This window comes from Myotis daubentonii, chromosome 14 (genome assembly GCF_963259705.1).
Source record: "Myotis daubentonii chromosome 14, mMyoDau2.1, whole genome shotgun sequence".
Taxonomy (NCBI): Eukaryota; Metazoa; Chordata; class Mammalia; order Chiroptera; family Vespertilionidae; genus Myotis; species Myotis daubentonii.
The window spans coordinates 57,220,443-57,237,926 of record NC_081853.1 but is presented as its reverse complement, the minus strand read 5'-3'; the positions used below and the strand labels follow the sequence as shown (position 1 = coordinate 57,237,926).

Here is a 17,484-nt window from a genome sequence, read left to right as displayed (position 1 = left end):
TTACTGTAGTTTAGCTGCTGATGGCCTTGTGTGGTATAGATTGAGTTTATTATTGTTAGTGGTGATGGTCAAATAAAAAATGTAGGCCATTTGTGGGTAAAAGAAGAAATAAAAAATGTGATTTGTGTTTTATGGGAAAGGAGTTTCATACATCAGGAAAAGGATGAAACATTGATTGGAAAACTTAATTTTTTAAAACAAAATACATTTTTTATCCATTAGGGGTTGAAATCATGTTATGGCAAATACCAAAGTGGAAATCATTTAGAAAGAATAAAAGAAAAATTAGTTATAGAGGCTCCCAAATAGATAAATTCTTTTGAATACAAATATTAGCCAGAGTCTGAGAATTGTTTCTCTAGCGCTGAGCAGAATGATCTGGGAGGTGTTGGCTAGACAATATTGTTGATTTTAGATCCATGCCAAGCTTTGTACATTTTATATCCTGAGAATGATTTGATGGAATATTTTCAGTCTGTAACTTAAAAAAAATATAGTTTGTAGTTAAGATCACAATTTTTCCCTGAGGATAGACTCTGATTGAAAATGACAATGAATATATAATATAGTTTGTAAAACATTGCATTCTTAATTAGGAAAATGGTTGCTATATCAGCAGATCTATTATGTTGTTGATAGAGTATTTCTATGCTGAAGTCTGACTTCTGTTTTAGTATATGTGAGAGATTAATCACAAATAATTTTTTTCTAATAGAAAATCTTTTCTCTTTTACAGGGGATCTTTCCTGCAAATTACATTCATTTAAAAAAGGCAATTGTCAGTAATAGGGGGTGAGTAGTTGGCCTTAATAAATTTATTCAGTTTTTGTCGGTTGCAGAGGAGGGCTTTGGTTTTGATTTTTTGTTTTTTGGTTATTGTATAAATATATGCTATTGACATGTTTTCCTGCCAAAAATATACTTGCTTCATTCATCATATGTAATTCTGAGGACATAATTTTTTGTTAAAATACTGGCAACTTTAATTTGTTTTCCTGTGTCCTGGAAAGATAACCTGAGTTGTGAATTTTATAAAAACAATTTTGCGTACAGTATTTTTTTTAAATGATGTACTAGTACTATTTTAAGAACAATCCTTGGTAGAATAGGAGTTAGTGATAAATTTCACATTTTGTTTATATATATATCAAAGTGAGGGAGACTTTTAAAATCTTTTCTTTTGCTGATAGAAATTGAAAAGACATTGAAGGCATATGTTAAGGGTAAAAAGGTAGTGGTGATCTCTTCAGTGGTACCTTGCAAGTGGTGAACCTGGCCTTTTTGAGTGCTTTTTGTTCCTGTTCTCCCTCTGCATCTAAGCTCCTACTTGTCATTGCTAGCTTTTGACTCCAAAGCCTGGGAGGCCTGTGATTTCACCCTGGTTTTCACTGGTGTGTGTGTGTGTGTGTGTGTGTGTGTGTGTGTGTGTGTTCCCCCCTGAACTGTTGCTGCTCTACTTAGATGGTCATTTTATCTGGGAGTTTAGAAATGTATTAGGTTTTCTGTTTTGTATTTTTTCCTGCAATATATTTGGAAGTGAGGAAATATGCCAAATATGAATTTATAGAGCTATTTTGATGAGAAGTCTTTGTAAAATACATTTTAAAAGTACAGTATAAAATTTAACTCATTTTCATATTGCTTTATTCTAGATGCACTTTGATAATTTATAATGAAAATTAAAAAACGTGTTTTTAAAAAAATATTTTTATTGATTTTAGAGAGGAAGGGAGAGGGAGAGAGAGAGAGATAAATGTCAGTGATAAGAGAGAATCATTGATTGGTTGCCTACTCCCCCCCCCCCCTCCCCGACCAGGGATCAAGCCTGCAACCCAGGCATGTGCCCTGACTGGGAATCAAACTATGACCTCCTGGTTTATAGGTTGATGCTCAACCACTGATCCACACTGGCTGGGTGAAAATTAAAATATTAAGTATTTTAAGAGTCAATAATAGGTATCATTTATTAAATATTTTATATCCTGGGCATTGTATTTGAGACTTTACACCCATTACATTACACGTTGGAATCCCAGATTGGTAGATGGTATTATCTGCTTATTTCTGATGGGATAGGCAAAACTTTGAAAGTTCAAATATCTTTACCAAAGTAGCCTGGCTAGGAAGTAGGGAAAATAAGAATTGAGAGGCCAAGTTATTGATCCTACAGGAATTACTAACGTTGTGGCCCCACCCCATAACAAAGAAACAATTTCCGGAGGATGAGGCCCAGAAATCAGGATTTTAAAAAGATTCCCAGGTGAGTCTAATGTGCAGCCAAGGTTGAGAACCACTGTGATAGATGTTTCTCTTTCACATTGATGTTTCTTTCTCTCTCTGTCTTCCTTCCTCTCTCTGTAAAAATCAATTAAAAAATATCCTTGGGTGAGGATTAAAAAAATTAATATAAGCAAGACTTGGGCAATGCTTATTGTCTTTCTTTAAAGAGAAAAAAGCTGAAAATGGTATTTTTAAAAGTTTGTCTTAAAGGCAGTATGTATTTCTAAAAAAGTAAAATTGAAGACAGAGTGGTATGTGTGTGTGTGTGTGTGTGTGTGTGTGTGTATATGTACATATATATAAAAACCCATATGTTTTACATTAATTCAGTTCATTTACACCAAGCATGTCAAACTCAAAGGCTAACATGGGACAAATAAACAAGGTTATGTGGGCCACAAAAAAAAAGCTTAAATTTTCATAGAAATGTAGGTTTATTTCTATAGAGACATGCTGAATACAAAGGGCTGAAATAAATGAGTCATTGTTAACATAAAATAATAGAACATTTTTATAAAAATTAATATTTTTTCTTGAACATTAACTTACCAGACACTGAATAACTCCACAAATCAATAAGCGTAATGCAAATAAACCTATTTTTCTTGGTTTTTCGAAAGTGAAATATTTCCTGTTGCGAACACCAAGTCAGCACTAGACTAATGATGTGGCAATTGGTTGCTAAAATATTTGCTGCTAGTATTAGTGGAGAGAAATGGTGCGCCTGTGCGTAAGGGAAATGAATGCAACATGATTATAGTAATCAGTCATTAGCGAATGTTGTAGTTCATTATTAAAAATTATGTATAACAGGATATTGTAAAAATTAAGTTACAAAATTTTTATTAAAATGTTTCCTGCATACCATTATATTGGCTGGGCCGCAAAAATATTCATTGTGGGCCACGTGCGGCCCGTGGGCCGCGAGTTTGACATGTTTGACTTAAACTATTGCAGGATATTAATGCAAAGGATCTTAAATCAATTAGGTGTACCTCTTTTTATATTTGCATTAATTTAAAATTTGAGTTACACATGTTGAAATGGGCAATACACAGTATTCTGGTAATTTATCAAAGATAATGTGGCTGTTTTTTGTGGTCGTAGGCAGTATGAAACTGTGGTTCCTCTTGAAGATTCCATTGTGACTGAGGTTACAGCAACTCTACAAGAATGGGCCAGTCTGTGGAAACAACTCTATGTGGTAAGTAGTTGATAGTTTATCATATCATTAAAGTTCCATTGTACCAAGTGAAAAAATTGCCTTGCCTATGCCAATTGCAAAATTTTTAGGTTCCTGAATATTTGCAGTTTTTCAAATATATGTTCTTAATATTAGTTGAAAAATGGGCTGAGTTTTTATCAACCTGAAGAGAACTTATTATTCACATGCCTGCAGTCTCTCCACCCTGTCTCAGTAAGTACAATGTAAGATCCGTAACACAGGGGTTTTAGTTATCTTACTCATTGTTGGACCCCTGGAAGCTTCCATAAAACAGGTATTTGCTGAATAAGTGAGCAAACTGGAGAGTTACGTTGTGAACCTAATGGTAGGTAAAGGCCAAGAAGTCGTATCAACAGTTTCTTACAGCTACTAAACGTAAAAGACATGTCATACATGACACTATTAGGACAAGAGTTAATAAAAACCCAGGCAACATCCTCTGGAAATACAGGGTAGAGAGTGATAAGACACAAAATTTAGACCAAAAATAAGTGACAGGGTTTGGGTTCTGAACAAGATGAGTAAACCCATTTGACTTTACTCCTAATAATCACAAAGTTTTGTTAATAACAATTTTAAAATGAATAGTCATATGTTACCATATGGATGATGTATACTGTATTGGACATATGCTCTTAACTTTATTACTATTAAAAACCCTTAGTGAACACCTTTGTATACTAATTTTCAACTGTATTTTTAATTGTTGTTTTAACACATTTCGCTCAGGAATTTTCTCGTGTTTCGCACGCCATCTGTTAAGGACCGCTCACGAGTGTTCTCGTTTTTCACGCCCATGGAAAAAGGAGCGAATCTAGATACTTATGTAAATTTTGTTTGGTCCCTCTTCATAGAGGAAAATGTTTTACGCAGTACCATACGTTAAAAAAGTACTAGGAACTTTAATTGTTTTTGTAAATAAAAATGTTAAATTATTGAAAAACAACACCTAAAGTGCATTATGATGACTTAAATAACGTGCAGTTTGCCCAAAAATTTGCGGTCCCTGGCGTATGTCTTAGAGATTTCTATGTGGTATGCAATGTGTTAAGTAATTTGTTAAAGAGGAAATTTTGCTTTTCAACAATATTTTTTCATTTATACTCTTACCAGTATATCAGATGTAACTTATTTTTTCACACAGCCTCACTAATATTAAATATTTTCGTTTGTTTGTTTTCCACTTAATAGATGAAAAAGGTTGGGGTGATTTTTACCGAGGGCATCATGGAGAGTTTTACTTGGTTCTCATTGTGCAGTTTATCACATTCATGGACTTTGAAATCGGTGTACATTGTGTTACCCATTTAAAATGACAGTTCTGCTATAGCAGTTCAGCAAGTATATGTGAAGCACCTACTGTGATGTACCAGGCCTTGTGCTGGGTGCCAGAACATACAGAAATAACTAAAAGAGGAATTGAACTCAGAGACCGCTGTCATACCTGAGATCAACAGTTTTCCCCAAGTATGAATAGGTTTTTAGAGCCACTGAAATTGAATATTTTAAATTCATTTAATAAGCCAAGGATGTGTTGTTCCCATGATGTACTCATGTGGCCCTACTCCAATATATTTTTGCCAATCTTTTTTTAAATAACTTTTAAAATTCTGTGCCAGTGTAGCATGCTTTTGTTTCCTGTGCAGTCTATCTTGTGCTGACCTTTTTAAATATCTACTCTATATGTTGTCACTCCTTCATCCCCAAATATTTGGAGTCTGAACTCGTGATTCACTACTTTCTAATAACTTACTTATTTGAATAGCATTGGTCTGATTCAGTCTGTCATGTTCAACCAACACTTACTGAGAACCTATCATATACCCAGCCCCTTCCTGTTAGGGCCTGGAAATAGAAAGATAAATGGCCTGTGGTCTTTACTCCAGAGAATTTAAAGAGGTGGAAGAGCCAGATGAGTAAACTGATAAAGAGAAAAACTATGCAAATGAAAAGCTGTGTCCACACAAAATCTGCACGAGGATGCCTATAGCAGATTTTTTCATAATTGTAACTTGAAAGAGGTCCTTCAGTAGGTGATGGATTAATAAACTGGTACCTCCAAACAATGGAGTATTGTTTAGCATGAAACAGAACATGAGCTATCAAGCCATGAAAAGACATGGAAGAACCTTAAGCACATATTGCTGGATGCAGGAACCAGCCTGAAAGGGCTGTGTCCTGAGTGATTTCAATTATATGATGACCTGGAAAAGCCGAAACTAGAGAGACAGAAAGGGGATCAGTGGCTACGGGAAGGAAGGTGAACAGGCAGAGCACAGAGGCTTTGGAGCAGGGAAACAGCCATGTGCTGCTAGCATGTGATTGACATTTGTTTAACCCATAGAATGTACACCAGGATGGAGCCCTGATGGGAAATACCAACTTTAGATGGTGGTGTGCAAATAGGAGTTCATCAGTTGTAACAAGTGTACACTCCGGGTGGGGTTGGATAATGGAGAAGGCTGTGCATCTGTGCGGTAAGGGGCATCTGGGAAATCTCTGTAGCTTCTTGATTTTGCTGAGAACCTAAAACTTATTTTAAAAATCTTTATTAAAAATTATGCAAGTGTGGAATTACAATCTAAAATAAAATCCAAATATATGCTGTCCATTTATTCCTCCTTATCATAAAACCCTTTCATCATGTTTGTCTGAGTTTGTCTGTGACACATGTCTTCAAGAATGATAAATTCATATTCAGCTGTGAAGATGATTTTGGCTACTGCAAATGCCATGTCTAATATGCAAATGTAACAGATTCGCACTACCCCACACTCTATCCCCACCCAGTTACACAATGACATAATTTTACTAGAGTCTTTCTTAGGCTGGTTCTTATTCTTACTAGAACATTTTTTGAGATTTAAAAAAACCACTCTATTACAGTTTATATTGCCTTTTTAATGTTTTGAATAATTATATTCCTTTGGATTTTCTCTTCACATATAGTAGATCTATTCTTTCTGACTTACCTCTGGCATGTTTTATATTTTAATTTTATTGATTTTAGAGAGATAAAGGGAAAGAGAGAAAAACACAGATTTGTTGTTAAATTTATTTATGCATTCATTAGTTGCTTCTTGTATGTGCCCTGACTGGACTAGCACCCGCAACCTTGGTGTATTGGGACAGTGCTCTAACCTACTGAGCTACCCAGCCAGGGTTGGCATGTTTTATCTTTTAAAAGAGTGGCATTAAAATATTGGAGAGGCAGATTAAATTACATAGTCTAAAAAATATATACATTTATATAGAACTCTGTTCCCTATGTTGTCAGTCTAAGCTCAGGCTTATGTATGAGAAAAGGTGTTACAAAAGGATTCTAAAGTTGTCCAAGCGTAGTATCATTTATAGGAGCAGCACACTGCTGCAATCAGAAGATGCTGTCGCCTGGAAACTCATTGCCTAGCAACCACATACTAACTTGGTTCTCTAGGCAACATTCTCCAATCTCCAGTCCATTTTGCCTGTCTTGGTGTTTCATCTTTTTCAGCCATAAACATTTTAATGTTTCAGCAAAGAGTACTTCTTATCTTTGTAATTACCTCTCATAAGGACCACATAACGTGTGTTCTTAGTTACGTTTGTTTCTTTCCAGTCTCTATCACAATACTGATTTTCTGCTGTTGAACATACATTGGTGGGATTAATACAGGATGTCCCAAAAAAAGTATACACACTTAACAGTTGATAGCTCAATTGATGTTTCTTTCTTTTCAGATTTAACCCATTGGAATTAATAATTATTCCAAGTGTGTATATATTTTTGGGGACACCCTGTATATTGAACTGTAACAAGTGTTTTTTTATACATTGATTAATTTTAGAAATTCTATTCATAATAAAGAATATATTCTATAAATTTATCATCCTTGATATTTTAAAATTTAGTGTATTAATAAAGGTAGTTGGTAGTTCTACTTTAAAATTACCTTGTATTGAATATTTATCTGGTCTAATTTAGTCATTACAAAAGTCTATGAGGAGGTACAGTTATTCTGTTTTATAAAGGAGGATACTGAGGCAGTATGAATTGACGTACCAACCTCAATTCATACAATTTATTATAGCCATTTATTCTCTTATTAAGTTGAACCTCCTGTTTGCAAGACCATATGCAGAATGTTGAGACCACATATAATGTCCATTAACAGCAGTGGTTAATTTTGGATATCAATGCCAGTATGCATATCTTTATAAAGAGTTTATTTTAGTAATACTGCTAAAGTTACCAAAAATGTGAAGGGCAACCAAACTTCCCATATACAGTTAAAGGAAGGCAATGTTGCCTAAGTCAGGATTCGGAAGTGGGGTGTAAAAATGTCCTGAGACTTGGTTTAAACATTGCTTCCTGCAAATGAGTAGCATCCAAATATGAACAGTTAAAAGGGGTCCATGTAGCTTCCAATGCCTTCTTCACCTGGCGGCACAGTTTCTCCTTTCCTTGGTCCTGAGAGAGCTCCATGTTTCTGGCCTTTGGGGATGTGCCATTATGCCTTTTCTTCTCTGACACGAGTGGGCTTCCGTGCAGACCAGGCCGGGTGGCCAGCAGACCAGGAGCTCACCCTGAACTCCCAGGCAGCCAACTGGCAAACGTATCCTGGAAGAGCAGGGGGACTCTGGCTTGGGTCTGTGTTGCCCCGGGGTCTTCAGCCAATTCTTGCCATGCTCACATTTTTACATACAGACTCACAAACATTTATGCCCATACTGTTAGCTTGCTTCATGGTTCCACATTTTACTATTGTCTTAGTTTATAAATGCAAGTGTTATTTGGCTTTTTATTCTGCATTAGAGCGGTTACCTTTAAAAAACATACAAATGTAGCAGAATCACTTTTTATATTTTTGATGAAAAATATATATATTTCATTGATTTTTTTACAGAGAGGAAGGGAGGGGGATAGAGAGTTAGAAACATCAATCAGCTGCCTCCTGCACACCCCCTACTGGGGATGTGCCCACAACCAAGGTACATGCCCTTGACCGGAATCGAACCTGGGACCCTTCAGTCCACAGGCCGACGCTCTGTCCACTGAGCCAAACTGGTTAGGGCTGTAGCAGAGTGATTTTAAAGTTCCTGGAAGAATTGTGGACAGAACCAAAAGCAGTACTAAATAACAGCTGTTGGTGATATTCTTCTAGACTCTAATAGTAAGATGTTTATGCAGGCATTTCATTATAAAGGAAGTACAAACCACTAGTAAACATATTAAAACATGCTCAACCATTCATAGAAACAAATACAAATTAAGAGGAGGTACGGACTTTTACTTGTCAGATTGATAAGACTAAATGATTGACAATACCTACTGTTTGATGTTGATGTAGATACAAACATTTTGGAGTGCAATTTGGCGATATTTATTAATCTGTTAAATGTGTCCATCCTTCTACAAAACAGTTTTACTTACAACACTCTGACGCAGACGTGCCTTCCCTGGATCACTAAGATAGTGAAAGGGGGCTGTGCACCCTCCTTGGTGATTGTAGAGGACGGGGACAACTACAAGTCTTCAGTTGGGACCGGTTAAGAATTATGGTGTATTTATTTGATAAAGTTAAAAAGGAAAAATCTCATTGCCCTCCAAGAAACTTCCATCCTGTCCTTTAATTGTTAATTTCTTTTTCTTCCTCATTTTTTACATATATAATCTTTCAATAGCTATCTAAGTCACTCAGCTTCTCTCCATCTCAACATCTTTTCTTACTGATTTGATTCGTGGGGGAAAACTGTGTAACACCGGCCTAAATAAAGAGAAGGCCGAAGGAAAGGGGATGTGTGTGGCATTTTTATTTCCTTTTCCTTTTGTTCCTTTCTCCATACAACAGGAACCTTGATCTCTTTAAAATGCATGTGGGATCATAGTGTCCCTTCGGTGGTCAGCCTTTCAGTGGTTCCTATTGCATTTAGAATAAATGCCAACCCCTGGTCATGACCCTTGTCTGCATCTCCACTCCACTGTCCATTCGCCAAGGCATTCAGCTGTCCACACCTGGGGTCTTTGCTGTTGCCCATTCTCTACCTGGAATGTTCATCCCCTGGCTCTTCACTTTCCACCTCCTCCTCATCCCTTGGTCTCTGTTTAAATATTGCAATAGTTTGGGGAAGACCTGGGGAGGGGGTGAGAACAGGATGGAGGGGGCTATTGGGGGAGGAAGGGGGCATCTGTAATACTTTCAGTAATAAAGATAAATAAAAATACATATTGCTTCATTAAGGCTTTCCCTAGCAATTCAGCCGAAGTAGGTCCCCTGGTTGTTATCCCAGCACTGTGTGGGTTACCTTCAGGGACTTTTCTTTGGTTTATAATTTAGCTCCCATTGTTTCCCTTGCTAATCTGTCGATTCCATGAAGATAAGTGCCTGTTTTATTTTCGTTATCTCTGTATGACCCAGTGCCTGACCGTGTGCCCTGTATGTATACCTACACTCATTCATTTCCTAATACATATTGTGTTTAAAAATACACACTATCTGTTAAATAAATGGATGAATATATTGAACTTAAGAGTTATTATATACTAAATAAAAATAAGCAGGTTATAGAGCAGATTTCCAGTGGGGGCGTGCAGGAGGCAGGGGATCGATGTTACTCTCTCACATTGATGCTTCTCCCTCCCTCTCCCCCCCAAATCAATAAAAATATATTTTAAACAATAATATTATGCTAAATGAAATAAGTCAGACAGAAAAAGTTAAAAACCATATGATTTCACTTATATGTGGGTTACAAAAATGAAAATAACAAATAAACAAGAAAAACAAAAACTCATAGACATAGACAACAATATGGTGATGACCAGAGGGAATTGGGGTGGGTGGATATTAAAGGGCAACGGGGATCAGATATAATAGTATATGGTGATGTAAAATGATTTGATTTTTGGTGGTGGTCACACAGTGCAATATGCAAATGATGTATCATAGAATTGTACACTTGACGCTTATATGAATTTTATTAGCCAACTAGGGGCCCGGTGCACGAAATTCGTGCACTGGGTGTGTGTGGGGGGGAGTGTCCCTCAGCCCAGCCTGCCCCCTCTCACATACTGGGAGCCCTCAGGCGTTGACCCCCATCACCCTCCAATCGCAGGATCGGCCCCTTGCCCAGGCCTGATGCCTCTGGCCTAGGTGTCCGGCCCGGGCAGCGGGGACCTGCAGTGGCAGCGGGGGGTGCCGCGATGGCGCGGGCTCTGCCCCTGCCCCTGCAGGATGCCTCTGGCTGAGGCGTCCGGCCTGGGCAGCGGGGACCCGCAGCTGCAGCGGCCCCGCGATCGTGGGCTCCGCTTTAGGCCCAGGCAAGGGACCCCTAGCTCTTAGCTCCCCCCTGGGTTTCCAATCACTGTCAGTGGCAGGGGGCTTCTTCCTGCTTTCCCTTTCGCCTCCCTGCATTGTGCCTACATATGCAAATTAACCGCCATCTTGTTGGCAGTTAACTGCCAATCTTAGTTGGCAGTTAACTGCCAATCTTAGTTGGCAGTTAATTTGCATATAGCCCTGATTAGCCAATGAAAAGGGTAGCTCGTACGCCAATTACCATTTTTCTCTTTTATTAGTGTTGATGTCACCTCAATAAATTTAATTTTAAAAAATTGAAAAAATCTTTTGACATGGATAATGCTATTAACACTTTCAGAAAGCTTGCTATATTATAGATGTTTTTAAAAAATCAAGTCCACATGACAACATTGAAGAAGACAGTATTATTTCCATTTTATAGATGAAGAGTTAGAGAGGGGGCAGAAAGCGCCCGTGTCACAAACCCCGTCATCTCAGAGCCCCTGGAGCCTAAGGAGGCACAGGGCTGCCCTCCGTCCCTGTCGGGAAGGGGCGCGGGGCTCTGAGAGCTGCTGTGAGGACGGCCCAGAGCCCACAGGATGGCGCCTGCACCTCCCCTGCCTCCTGCAAGAGGAACCAGCTGCCTCTGTGCACCAGCCCCGGACCTGCGATCTTTACCTTCCAGTTCATTGTTTATTGTTTCAGTATTTCCAAAATAAAAGATACAGGCGCATAGGCCCATGTTCTGACAGGATTTTTGTGCTGCCTTTATTTATTTTGCTGCAAAGAGCTTTATTGTTTCATTGGGTCCAGTGCATGGGAGAGGGCTTCAGGGGGTGAAAAGAATGGCTAGTAGTTTGGGGGGGAGACTCGGGTAAAAGCCAGACCCCAGGGGGTGCAGGGGGCCCCTCACAGGCCGCTGGGCTCCCCAGGCCCCGGGTCGTGCTGGAGGGGGAGCCTTTCCAAGTGATACTCGCCCAGCGGAGTGGGGGCACGTGTCGCCCCTCTTCCTGGTGCCTTTCCCCTGCTCACCCCGGACGTGGCTCTCCAGGAGCCCAGAGCTCTGTGCAGGCAGAACCAGGGCCGCAGCACCCACAGGCCTGGCTCAGGCTCCTCTCCGAGGCCTAGGCGGGTCCATGGCCCTGAGTGCTGCCCCCGCACCTGGGGAGGCTGCGGCGCGGCCTGGAGAGAATGCGGCTTTAAGATGCTCAGCGCCCTCGCTTCTCCAACTCGGGGGAGCAGCGCCCCCGCCCTCGAGAGCCCCCTGGTCACTGGTCACTGTCCTGCGGGTGGAATGGGAGCCCAGAGCTCGGTGGGTGAGGAGGCCGCAGAGGCAGGTGGCCAGGCGGGGGGCCGCGGCCTCTACCCGGTGGGATCATCCTGACAAATGTGGGAGCTCGTGTTTGGCACAAGGAGTTACGGGAGGGAACCCTCTGGGTTGTCTGGTCTCGGAGGGGGTTCTGAAGGTGGGGACGGGATAAGAGGCAGGAGGTGGCGGAGGCTGGGAGGAGGGCGCCCCTGGGTCTGTTCCGTCCAAACTGTTGAAGCAAAGAGACAGCTCCCGGCCGCCTGTGCTGCCTTTAGATGGTAGTCCGGGAGAAGACATACTGGAATTGCAGGAGCATTTTGTTCTGTGGTGAAAATGGTACAGAATATTAGAATATTCTAGATTGGGGATCCTGTTGGAAATCTAGGTTAAAATAGTCTTATCTGTATCTCTTCAGTATGTCATCTGCTCATTGCATATGCATTTTGCTGACTGGAGTGTAAAAATATAAGGAATGTTAAGTATTGAATATTTTATATCTGGGTGTGCAATACACAGTTATGATAGGATCTTCTTGGTTTCCTCTCTTTGTGTCCCCCTTTAAATATCTTCAGCCATGTTGGGAGTTCTCAGCACTACTTGAATCTATGGCTTGATGTCTTTCATTGGCTTTGAAAAAGTCTAAGTTTTCAAATATTGCTTCTATCTGTATTCTCTCTTCTGTTTTGGGATTGCAGTTACATATGCATTAGGTACATATAAAAGTTACATAGTATACCTGTAACTAATCTATTGTAGGTCAACTGTAATTGAAAAATAAATTTATAAAAAAAGAAATAAACATTGACAGTAATTTAGAAGCCCCTTATGCTCCCTTCTCTGCTGAAATGACCATTATCTTTTGTGATAATCATTTCCTTGTTCTTTATAATTTTCTTCCTATAAGAAGACCTTGTGAGCTTTTTGTTCATTCTTCCATTCTAGAACTATTAATCATTTCTTATCTAATACTTTGTATCTCTAGAATACAACAGTCAATGAAATAGACACAATTACCTGCCTTCATGACGTTTACAGCCTAGTGATAGAGCTTACATTTTGTGGTTAATTTTATTAAAATACCTCTCATAGAACCTATTTTTTCTTCGTGTCATTTTTTATGCCTTCATCAAATATGTATTGTGTACTTAAAGAACTGTTTTGTGTTATGCCTTAGAATGCAGTGGTGACAAGAACTGATCCCTTGTAAATATGTTGGTAAAGGAATCTGGTTTTCTTTCTTGAAGACAATATACAGATTAAAAATTATTCCCTCAGTAGTTTCAGCTTATTTTAGCAGCATCTGTCATACATATGGGAAGCTAAATCATTTTTTAAATCATTATTGTTGAGAGTATTATAGATGTCCCCCTCCCCCCATTGCTCCCCTCTACCCAGGTCTCGCCCTACCATAGGCCTTCAGCACCCTACTGTCTGTGTCCATAGGTAAGATCTTTGGTTCATCTCCCCCCTCCCCCCTTCCCTCTGAGATTCGTCAGTCTGTTCCATGCTTCCATGCCTCTGATTCTTTTTCATTCACCAGTTTATTTTGTTCATTAGATTTCTTGTTCGTTTATTTTGATTTTTAGATTCACTTGTTGGTAGATTTGTATTTGTTGCCATTTTATTCACTTTTTTTTATCTCTTCTTAAATAATACCCTTCAAAATTTCATATAATACTGGTTTAGGTGGTGATGCACTCCTTTAGCTTTTTCTTGTTTGTGAAGCTCTTTATCTGACCTTCAATTCTAAATGAGAGCTTTGCTGGGCAGAGTAATCTTGGTTGTAGGTCCTTACTATTCATCACTTTGAATATTGCTTGCCACTCCCTTCTGGCCTACAAAGTTTCTATTGAGAAATCAGCTGATAGTCATATGGGTGCTCTCTTGTAGTTAATTGCCTTCCTCTTGCTGCTTTAAGATTCTCTCTTTGTGTTTAAACTTTGGCATTTTAGTTACGATGTGTCTGGATGTGAGCCTTTTTGGGTTTCTCTTGTTTGGGACTCTCTGTGCTTTCTGGACTTGTAAGTCTATTTCTTTCACCAGGTAGGGAAGGATTTCTGTCATTTTTTCAAATAGGTTTTCAATATCTTGTTGCCTCTCTTCCCCTCTGGCACCCCCATAACGCTAATGTTGGTGTGCCTGAAGTTGTCCCTGAGGCTGTTTATGCTATCTTCATATTTTTGGATTCTTTTTTTTTTTTTTTTTTTTTTTTGCTCTTCTGACTGGGTGTTTTTTGCTTCCTCATATTCCACTTTGTCGCTTTGATTCTCAGAATCATCTACTCTACTGTTAAATTTCTGTAAATTATTCTTTATTTCATTTAGTGTATGCTTAGTTTCTGATTGATTCTGTCATTAAAATAAGGGCCAATACTGACAATAATAATTCAGATCTTATCACTTGTGTTATTTCTCACCTAATTAATAGCAGTATTGTTAGAATGACAACTTCCTGACATTTACTATCATTTTATTTTAACATATTCTTGGTCCCAAAGTATTTAAACTTCCAAGTAAAGGGAACTCTGATTTTCTGTCCATGACCCTTGTTTAACAGATCGTACCCCATCTCAGTCGAGAAGATACTCCTACTACTTTTTATTTGATTAGTTACATGATTTTACCTTTCACATTTATGACTTTACCATCTGGAATTCCTCCTCCAGATGGAGATCTGGAATTCCAACTTCACTTTTCTCAATATTAAAGCCAGCTTTCCCCACACCACCTACTAACCAAGCTGTTTGCTCCCCGCTGATTTGTAATGCCATCTCTACTATCTACCAGCTGCTCATACGAGTTTGCTTCTGGGCTCTCCTTTTTGTTGTCGGTAATGCGTCAATTTTTATTAAAATGGCTTTGTGGGATGTCTTAATATATGCTAAAGTAAGTCTTAATATTTAGTAGGGCATGTCTTTTCTTGTTTCTCCTCCTTTCCAAAGTTGATGTGTCTGCTTGTGGGCCTTGATCCATATAGATACGATATTTGAGTTTACGAAGTTCCTTGTGGAATAGCTCTGAATTTAGGCACTAATTCGGGCGTTACTTAATTTATTTACAACATCAAATCAATCTAACAATGAGCACTTATTTCATGGTCTCCCTTCTTTTTATTGTGAGGTAATTATAGATTCTCAGTCTGAAGAAGCGTTGCAGAGCCCTGGCCGGGGTGGCTCATTTGGTTGGAGCATCGTTCCATACACCAGAAGGTGGTGGGTTTGATTCCCGGTCAGGGCACATACCCAGGTTTTGGGGTCAGTCCCTGGTCAGGGCATGTGGCAAGAGGCAACCAGTTGATGTTTCTCTCTCCCATAGATTTTTCTATTTCTCTCAATGTCTTGATCTCTCTCTCCCTTTCTCAATCACTCTCTCCTTTGCTTTCTCAAATCAATTTTTTTAAAAAAGAAACAATGCCGAGAGATTTTATGTAACCTTTACTCAGTGTCCTTCAATGATAATATCTCCAAAACTATATTACAGTGTTGCAACCAGGATATTGACATTGATATAATCCACCTATCTTGTTCAGAGTTTCCCAATTTTTCTTAGACTCATATGTGAGTGTGTGAAGGCCTTTCATGGTAGAAATTTTTTAATTCATGTTTTAAAGAAATCAGCAAAATATGTATATATGGGTTTTTAAATCGTACATAAAAGACAACTAGGCCTTTAATGAAAAACAGTAGTTCTTTGCCCTATCTCTCCCCATTCCTTATTTCCACTGCCCACCCATTTTACTTAGCTCTTTTAGTTAGTTATTCTGAGATTCCCATTTCTAAATAATGTTGTTTTCATGTATATCTTGATTTATACAATTTTAGGACTCATTTAGCGGCCTTGTATTACATGTATCTTAGCGTCGACTCCTGATGACTCTGTGAATGAGTGTTGTCCTGTCTTCACCAGCCCTGCTCAGCTCCTGTAGACACATGTCTGTGCTTCTTCTATGGAATCAGTCTCTCATATCTGTTCCTCTTTGCCTGCTGCCTTCTATTCTTCCCAGCATTATTGTTTTTTTCCAAAGAGCCCCGCTGCCTTGTGATGTGCTTGAAGTTTTGTCATTTTTGCCTCCAGCGATGTTTCAGGCTTAAGCGGCTCTAGGACCACTTGTTTGTCTTTCTGGCGGTCCAGGGTATCCATAGAGCTCTCCTCAGTACCATGTTCCCAGTGGATCCATTTTTCTCTGTCGGCCTATTCACTCCGCAAGCCTCCCGTCCGTACACAGTGATTGGAAATACGAGGGTGTGGGTGGCCTTGGCCTTGGTCTCTAATGATAGCTCATTGCTCTTAATGCTCTTTCCTAATTCTTCATTGTGCCCTTGCGAGTCTCAGCCTCTCTTAACTTCTGGGCTGCAGTCCCCATTGGCATTGATGTCTGAGCACGGTAAGCAAAGTCTGTAGCAATTTTGATATGTTCATTGTCTATCTTACAAGTATATTTCTTCTGTGATTATGATTTTTGTCTTTTAATTTTTTTATATATATATATTTTATTGATTTTTTACAGAGAGGAAGGGAGAGGGACAGAGAGTCAGAAACATCGATGGGAGAGAAACATCAATCAGCTGCCTCCTGCACACCTCCCACCGGGGATGTGCCCGCAACCAAGGCACATGCCCTTGACCGGAATCGAACCTGGGACCCTTGAGTCCCCAGGCCGACACTCCTTCCACTGATTCAAACCAGTCAGGGCTGATTTTTGTCTTTTTGATGTTCAAATACAGTCCTGCTTTGGCACTTTCTTCTTTTACTTTTATCAGCAGTCGTTTAGATTATTGCCAGTAAGATGAGGAGATAAGAGTTCAGCTCTGAATGTTCTTTATACTCAAATGCTCTTCCCCTACTCCAATACTTACAAAATAGTTACATATTTTTTGTTAAATCAATATGCAGTTACTGCTATGCCTGTGTGGCTAATTTTATATCAGAGCCACATAGTGAACTAAGATTACATTTCTTTGTTGTATGTGGGGCTTTTTTCTGTTTTTTGTTAATCCTCACCCGAGGATAATTTTCCCATTGATTTTGGTGTGTGTTTTTTAGAGAGAGTGGAAGGGAGGAAGGGAGAGGGGGAAGAGGGAAAAGAGGGAGAAAAGCATTGATGTGAGAGACACATCGATTGGTTGCCTCCTGCACCGCCCCTACCAGGGCCAGGGATTGAACCTGCAACCCAGGTGTGTACCCTTGACTGGGGATCGAACCCGAGACCTTCAGTGTGTGGGCTGACACTCTAACTGCTGAGAACACTGGCCAGGGCAACCTTGTTTTTTAATAGTTAATAATTGTTTCTCTTTTCATTTGTTTTGTTTCCTCTTTTTTGTACATCCTGACCTTCTGGCAGAAATGAAAATCTCCTTTGAGTATGTTAAAACATTTTAGGTGTTTTACCAG

At 39.3% G+C, this 17,484-nt stretch overlaps 1 protein-coding gene across 7 annotated transcripts in view; it reads left to right on the top strand.

Moving 5' to 3' along the window:
• The window catches only part of DOCK3 (dedicator of cytokinesis 3), a 176,141-nt gene that overhangs the window by 43,277 nt on the left and 115,380 nt on the right, over positions 1 to 17,484 (top strand). For all 7 annotated transcript variants that reach the window (XM_059664627.1, XM_059664629.1, XM_059664628.1 and 4 more), the window contains exons 4-5: positions 737 to 792; positions 3,388 to 3,484. In XM_059664627.1, the coding sequence (XP_059520610.1) occupies positions 737 to 792; positions 3,388 to 3,484 (153 nt within the window). The remainder of the gene's footprint in view (positions 1 to 736; positions 793 to 3,387; positions 3,485 to 17,484) is intronic.